The sequence below is a fragment of the Plasmodium gallinaceum genome, assembly GCF_900005855.1.
Source record: "Plasmodium gallinaceum strain 8A genome assembly, contig: PGAL8A_v1_60, whole genome shotgun sequence".
NCBI classification, from domain to species: domain Eukaryota; phylum Apicomplexa; class Aconoidasida; order Haemosporida; family Plasmodiidae; genus Plasmodium; species Plasmodium gallinaceum.
In genome coordinates, this window is record NW_021628219.1 from 98,228 (window position 1) to 106,343 (window position 8,116).

Here is an 8,116-nt window from a genome sequence, read left to right on the forward strand (position 1 = left end):
TTTTGTACATTTATTTGTTTACTTTTTTTTTGTTTTATTATAAATATTATTAAAAAATTTATTCTATTTTTTAAAATGTCTAACTTAAAAAGATGATTAAAAATATTTTTAGTGAATATTTGAAATCTTGTGATAATAAAGATTTAAAAAATGAAGAAATAAATAAGTTAAGCAAAAATTATTCGGTAGGCATAAGAATGTTTTACTCATAGCAAAAAAGTTATATTCTTTAATAAAGTTTATCATATATATATATATATATATGTGTTCGTGATAGTGAAAAAAAAATTATAGAAAGAAAAAATCCATATATATATATTTTTTTTTTTGTAAAATAACTTTTATCCATGATAATCACATATATTTTATGTGTACTTTTTATTTTTTATAATATTTATGAAATATACATATTTTATGTTGGATTTACATTTTTGTGTGCATTAGAATGACTATACTTCAGATTGGAGATGGTTTAGCATAAAATGTGAAAGATTAATTGAAAATGAATTATTTAAAAAATCTAATAAAGAAAATACAACAAAAGATTATAAGAATTTAATAAAAGCAAATGAAAGTATGATGAATTTCAAATCATTCTTTCCCAAAATTTTATTAAATTTGTATAGTAAATGTGAGAATCCTAATAAATTTTTTTCTAATCTAGTTATTCAAAATTTTAATGCAGTTGTGGTAATACCTTTATATGTAAAAATTATAAATACATTTATTAAATAGTATATTTAATAATTTATATAATTTATTAAATAATTAGTTTTTCTTACTCTTTTTTAATATCTTTAGTTTTTCTGCGATGCAAGTGGATTTTCTAATTTAGCTGAACAGTTAGACAAAAGAATAAATGGGACAGAGTTATTAGGAAATTGTTTAAATAAATTTTTTAATATTTTGATTAAAATTATTGATTATTGGGGAGGTGATATCATAAAATTCAGTGGAGATGCAGTCATGGTAATATGGCCATTAAACAAAAGTAAAAATATAAAAAATAAAAAGAGTGATATAAAAAACGAAATAACTGAAATATGTGAAACAGAAGAATTAAATGAAAGTAGAGAAAAATGTAATAAAAAAATTGAACGAAATAAAAGCTTCAATAACGAAAATGTTAAAAAAATATGTTTATTAGCTTTGGGTTGTTGTATAGATATTCATAAATTATTAAATAAATTTCCAACACCAATTGAAAATAAATTTTTAAAAGTTCACATAGCTATAACATATGGTGAAGTTAGCTTTTTGCAAATTGGTAATATATTGAATAAAAGAGATTATTTATTATCAGGTAAACCATTAGAAGAAATTGGTGTTGGTGAATCATTAGCTAAAAATGGAGAAAGTGTTTTATCTAATTCCTTTTATGAAAACATAAAAGAGAAAATAATAGTACAAGAAACCTCCAAGAAAAACTTCTACTTATTTATAAAAATGAAAGAAGATATAAATATCAGAGAATTAAAAAAGGAGAATGAAGAGGAAGAAAATAATATAATATATGATAATTTTGATATTTTATTAAAAAGTTTTATACCTGATATAGTATACAGAAAACTATCCATTGGGTGTAATGCATTTTTTAATGAGATAAGAAAAGTTACTATTATTTTTGTCTCTGTAAAAGATATTGATACTTCTAATATGATAGGAGTTCATTCTGCACACAGTATTATGAAACTAACACAAAAAGCAGTTTTTACAATGGAAGGAACAATTAACAAATTTATATTTGATGATAAAGGAATTTTAATATTAATTATGTTTGGTTTACCACCATTATACCATTGTGATGATTCTATAAGAGCATTACTAACATGCTTCAGATTAATAGATGCATTGAAATCATTAAAATTAAATGGGAGCATTGGAATTTCTACTGGTAGAATTTGGTGTGGTATTATAGGTAATAAAATTAGAAAAGAATATACAGCTCTTGGAGATTCTGTTAATATTGCTGCTAGATTATGTTGTAAAGCAGGTAATAAAGAAATTTACGTTGATGAAAATACTTTTAATAATTGTAAACATTTTATATCATTTCAAAAACTTATTTCCATAAAAGTTAAAGGAAAAGATAAACTTATAAAAATATATTCCCCAATAGGAACTATTAATAAGAAATTAATCAATTTTGTTTATGATAACTCATCCAGTTCAGATTATTTCACGGATGAAGAATTATTAGCAAATAACGAAAATGCTAGACATATGGAAAGTTTAACTGATAATCCTTTAACCATCAAAAATAAAGATGAGAAAACAAAAGTTATGCAAAATATAAAAAAATGTGATAGAAACATTTTCAAAAAAGGTTATGAAGAAGTTACTGATTTTTCGTTTTTAAAAAAAAATTTCTTATTAGTATATTATAAAGAGATGTTTCAAGAAAAAATTGAACAATTATTTAATAAAAAAGATTGTTTCTACTATTTAAGAAAATATGAAAATGAAAAAAATTTTTTTTTTAAAAAATTTTTTAACAGAAATGAATCATGTCAATCTAACTTCAAAGAAGGAAACACTCTCAATGAAAACAATTATGATACTTATCCAACTAATAACATGATTTATAATATTTCTCCATTCAATAAAATTAAATCTTCTTTGTATATTGATTATAATAGTTACACTGGACCTTTTTTTTTACACGAATATTATGATCCACTATTTTTTGATTTTAATCAAATTTATCATATTGGAGGAGTTTTATTCATAGAAGGAAATGAATATTTAGGAATATTTGAACTAATGAAATTAATTGCAAAAAATTTAAATAATTTTAAAATATTTAATATAAGTAATATGCCAAATTCATTATATATTAATATTACTAATCCATTATTACCATGGAAAAATTTGTGTAATGAAATTTTAAATATGTGGAGATTATGTGATATGAGAAAAAAAAATATTTTTTTTACAAAAAATGATAACTTTAATATTTTAAGAGAATTAACACACCCATCTTATCATTGGTTTCTGAAATGCATGGTTAACATTGTTGACGATTTAGTTATTCCATCAATAAATTTAAAGAAAAAAAATAAAAAAGGTAAAATAAGACAAAGAGAAGAAAATGTGAATACAGATATTGACACAGATACAAAATCAGAAATAAAGCAAAAAACAAAAAGGGAATATAAAAAAAAAAAAAAAAAAAAAAAAAACATGGAACCATGTGATGATATAGAAACATATAAAAATAAAAGAAATTATCATTTTTGTAGAAATATTTCAATTCTTTTAAGATATTTGTTTTACAATTCTAAAAAAGAAATTAAGAATAATGATGAAAAATCAAAAGATAAAATTAAAAAATATGATAAAACAAACACAAATTCTCTAGAAATTACAGAGAACGAAAAAACTAATAATTTGAGTAATAAACTTAAAAAATTGAAAGAAGGAAAAAATTATGTAGATGAAAGCAATAATTCCGACCTAAATTATAGTCAAAAGAATATAGTTGATAGAAATTTTAATTACAGAAATAAAGAAAATATAAACAACTTAATAAAAAAAAATAATTTAGATGAAAAAAAAAAAAAATTAAAAAAAAAATGTGGAGATATAAACTCATCTTCACAAGAGAATATTACTACTTATAATAATGTGAATAACAATTTCAAAAATGAACTAAAAGAATATAGAATAGGAATCATTAGTTCAATGGTTTACTATTTTAGTCTACATGAAAACACATTTATCATTTTTAATTATAGAGCTGGAACTTCTTTAAATACAAATGTTGAAGAAAGTACATGGAAAACTTGTAAAAATATTGCTAAATTAGCTATGTTTAAAAGAAGAAAAATATTTAAAAATTTACAAAAAAGTTTAAAGAACTGGAGAAAAAATCATTGTAGAAAATGTGACTTTTGCAAAGGTAATTTTAATTTAAATACACAAAATTATGATAATGATATTTATGAAAACACTGTTAATTTGAAAATAGATAACAATAGTTTTGAAAAAAATCATTCTTCTTTAAAAACACGTATTAATGATAATGATGAAAATAATTTATTTTTAAGAGCACAAAAAAATGAAATTTTTCATGATAATCTTCCTTTTAACACAGATAACAAAATTTTAGAGAATACATTTTCCTTAAAGAAAAGGAGAAGTGATATTTTTGGAAATGATTTTTCTTCAAAAGAAGAAGAAAAAAAAAAAATTAATGAAATAACATTTTTAGAAAAAAAAGATGATAATGATGTAAAAAATGTAAGCAATGTAACACTACTTAACAAAAACCATATTAACAATGAAAATGATAAGAATGTAGAAATTTTGGAAAAAAAAAATTATATTAAAAAATCAGTTGAACAGAATAAAAACATATTTCAAATGTTTAGAGAAGAAAGGAATATTAATGAGCAAAAAGCATCTAAGATATTTTATAAAACATTATATCCTAAAATAAATGATAATATATTATTATACATAGCAGAACAAAAAATGAAAGAAGAATCATATATTAAAAAGTATAAAAATAATAATAGTATAGATGACGAATGGAATAGTAAAAGGTTCCTAAATATGGAAATTAAAAAATCACTTTTATGCAATCCTTTTTTTAAGCATAAGCATAAACCACTTATTTTTTTATTTGTAAATGGAGTAAAAACTAATCATATTAAAGAATTAAGTAAAATAAAAAAATATGCACAAGAATGTGATGCATATATAAAATTAGAAAATTTAAACAAGAATGAATTATATAATTTTGTAAGTTTATGCTTAAATACTAATAAAGAAGAAATATCTAATGAATTAATTGAATATCTTCATAAAACATGTTTTGGTATACCAAAATTTGTTCAATATACCTTATTCTATCTACTTAATAATAGTTACATTAAAATGTATAAATATCCATTTAATAACGAAGAAGAAAAAACAAATAAAAACAGAAAGGAAGAAAATAAATTTCCCAAATTAAAAGAAAGAAATGAAATATCTACCTTAAAAAGAGATAAACTAAATAAAAGTTACGATGATATAAAAAAGAAAATAGAAAATAATTCAAATAGTAACGATGATAATAACATTGTTTCATATAAATATATAAATAATAAAGGCAAACAAGCTATCATAGTACAAAATGAATTCATGAATTTTCAGAATTTTAAACCAATTAATAAGTCTTATGATTATAAAAATTTTGATGAAAAAAGTGAAATATTAAAAAATCAAGAAGAAAAATATAAATATGAAATAAAAATTGTTAAAGATTTAAATACAGCTCCATTAATTCCTAGATTAGTAAAAAAAAAAAAAAAAAAAAAAAATTATTAATAATGAAATAAAAAACATAGCTATTATAAATATTTAAACTGTATAAAGGATGTATATATATATATATATTTTTTTTTTTTTTTTTTTTTTTTTTTTTTATAGACAGCTTATTGTATGTCTTTAATTGATAGTTTAAATCAGGAAGAACAATTGTTGGCAAAAATTTGTTCTTTTTTTAATGATAAATTCAATATTAAAAAGATGGAGTGTATATATCCAAAGTATATTTCTAGAACTGAATTAAAAAAAATAATTGTAAACTTAGTTAAAAAAGATGTATTTTGTGTTTATGAAGAAAAAAATGAGAAAACAGATAATATATCTAAAGATAATGTGAATTGTATTCATAATATCAATTTTATATATCGAGATATATATAATAATATGAATAATTTATATAAGAAAAAAAACAAACTTCATTCTTTATTTAATAACCATTCAAAAATAACAGACAACGAAATATTTTTTTATATAAAAAATTTTTCATTAAAAAAGGTTATAATAAAAAATAATTTTTAATAAAGAGAAAATAATTAAATAAACTTAACAATATATAAAAATATCTCTAATTTGAAGTTCTACTATAATAATAATTTTATTTTTTTAAATTTTATTTTTTAATTATTTATTATTCTTATAGATTTTTTTTTTTTTTTTTTTGATTAATAGGTTTTAAATGATTTACTGGAGACTGAAGAAAAAATGTATATTAAAAAAATTTATAAAAAATATATAGAAGATTAAAGAAACTTAATAATTATTTTTATAGATTAGGAAAAATAATAAATTTTTATCGTTCATGTTTCCATATTTTAATTTTTTTTGTTACATAACTTTTTTTTTTTTTTTTTTTTTCCGTTTTCTTCTTTTTAATTTGTCCTACACATAACGTACACATCTTGTGTGTGTATATAAGAATATTTTTGTAACTTTTTAAAATTTTAAAATGTTTGAAAAATTATATAAAAAGAAAAAAATTTTAAATTAAAATGTATTAAATATATTTTTAATTTATTTTATTCTTATGGCCAATTAATATAAAGAATATTATTTAACTTTAATTATATTACTATGGAAAAAAAAAAAATATTTAAAAATTGTAACTCTTATAAAAAGAATTCAATGAAATTCTTTCCATTAAAAAGTGATATTATAAATGAACCTGAATCAAATCAAAAATTAAAAAAAATGTATACTGATCTACTTACTTTTTCAGAAACTCCAGATATAAATTCAGAAATTTATGATAAAATTCTTAATTTAAACAGCCGTACTATTAAAAATTAAAAGAAAATGTGTACAATTTTACAATTATTTACTTTTTCTTTTTGATTTTATTTATTTTTTTTTTTCTTAATACAGAAGAATATAAAATGCAAAAAAATAAAAAAAGTTCAATCTTTTCAAAAAATGGTTATATTGGCAATTGCTTTCATGAATACATGAGTGATTGTGATATTACTCTTAGTAAAGTAAGAGATAAAAATATAGAAAATGACAAAGAAGAAAAAAAAAAGGAAAAAGAAAAATATGTAGAAAAAGAAAAAGAAGAAGAAGAAGATGAAGAAGAAGAAGATGAACAGGAGGAAGAGGAAGAAAATGAACAGGAGGAAGAGGATGAACAGTATGAAAAGGAGGAAGAAATATATGATAATGAAATAGAAGAAAAATCATATCATGATAAAATAAAAAATGGACAATATGATAATTATTGTATTGGTATATATGAAGAAAAAGGACATAAAGATGCATATGAATGTGAAAAGGAAAAAATAAATATTGATAAAAAAAGTAAAGTAAAAAAAGAAAAATCTATTAATAACAGCTGTTGGAAAGATATAATATCAAAAAATAATACAATATTAAATAAAAGCAATAATAACTTTAAAAATATTGACGAAGAAAATGTCATAATAGTAATAATTCTATATATGTATTTTTCATTTTTTTATTCTTACAAGTAGTTTAATAATATAAATACATATATTTTTATTTTGAAGGATATAATACTAGATATATATAAAAATACAATGGAACATAAAAAGACTCATTTTTTATGTTTAGAAGAAATCTTGAAAAAAATTAATTTAATATTAAAGAAGCAAGTTGAAATATGTAAATCAAATGTTTATCAGAAATCAGAAAGACAATTATTATTTCAAAATATTTACGAAGTATTTAACAAAATACATAAAAAAAAAACAAAAGAAAAAAAAATATATATAAATATATATAATTCTTCTTTTTCTTCCTAATTACAGTTAAAAAAACAAATTGCAGATAAAGCATTTAACTCTTTAGCTAATAAGGATTTTGCTAGATGTTATATTAAAAATATCCATAGTGAAAATATAAAGGATAATATTGATAAAAATACAGAGAGAAACATCCTAAATTTTAAGAATTTAGAAAAAATAAATGAAAAAAGTGATAAATATTATAAAGACATTTATGAAAAGTTTAAAACAAAAAGTGAAAATGTAAATTTATTTTTGTTTCATTTAAATGAATTAGAAAAAAGTATATATGCATTTACTCATTTTTGTAGAAATGTTTCAAGTCTAACATACCCTGATGGAATGATTGGTTTAAATTCACTAGAACAAAAAGTATATATATATTACTCTTTTTTATATTTTTTTTTAATTGCAAATAAAAGAAATTATTTTATATTTTTTTTTACATATGTCATAAATTTTTACTATTTAAATATAATAAAAAAAAAAAAAAAAAAAGATTTATAGTTATTAATGTACATGAATTCATCTTATATTTCTTTTTTTTTTTTTTTTTTTTTTTT

The 8,116-nt window shown here is 19.3% G+C and overlaps 2 protein-coding genes across 2 annotated transcripts; both read left to right on the forward strand.

Annotated features, from left to right (window-relative positions):
- Positions 1 to 92: 92 nt before the first annotated feature.
- PGAL8A_00078800 (adenylyl cyclase beta, putative) lies at positions 93 to 6,060 on the forward strand (the record flags this gene model as incomplete). The annotated part of the gene is made up of 5 exons (XM_028670333.1): positions 93 to 185; positions 445 to 690; positions 802 to 5,283; positions 5,419 to 5,811; positions 5,986 to 6,060. 5 exons carry the CDS (start codon positions 93 to 95, stop codon positions 6,058 to 6,060), a joined length of 5,289 nt encoding a protein of 1,762 aa, XP_028525908.1.
- Positions 6,061 to 6,438: 378 nt separating this feature from the next.
- PGAL8A_00078900 (conserved Plasmodium protein, unknown function) lies at positions 6,439 to 7,925 on the forward strand (the record flags this gene model as incomplete). The annotated part of the gene is made up of 4 exons (XM_028670344.1): positions 6,439 to 6,586; positions 6,679 to 7,232; positions 7,317 to 7,490; positions 7,578 to 7,925. Coding segments are annotated over 4 exons (1,224 nt in total), but the record flags the coding sequence as incomplete, so codon positions are not given.
- Between the last annotated feature and the right edge of the window lie 191 nt (positions 7,926 to 8,116).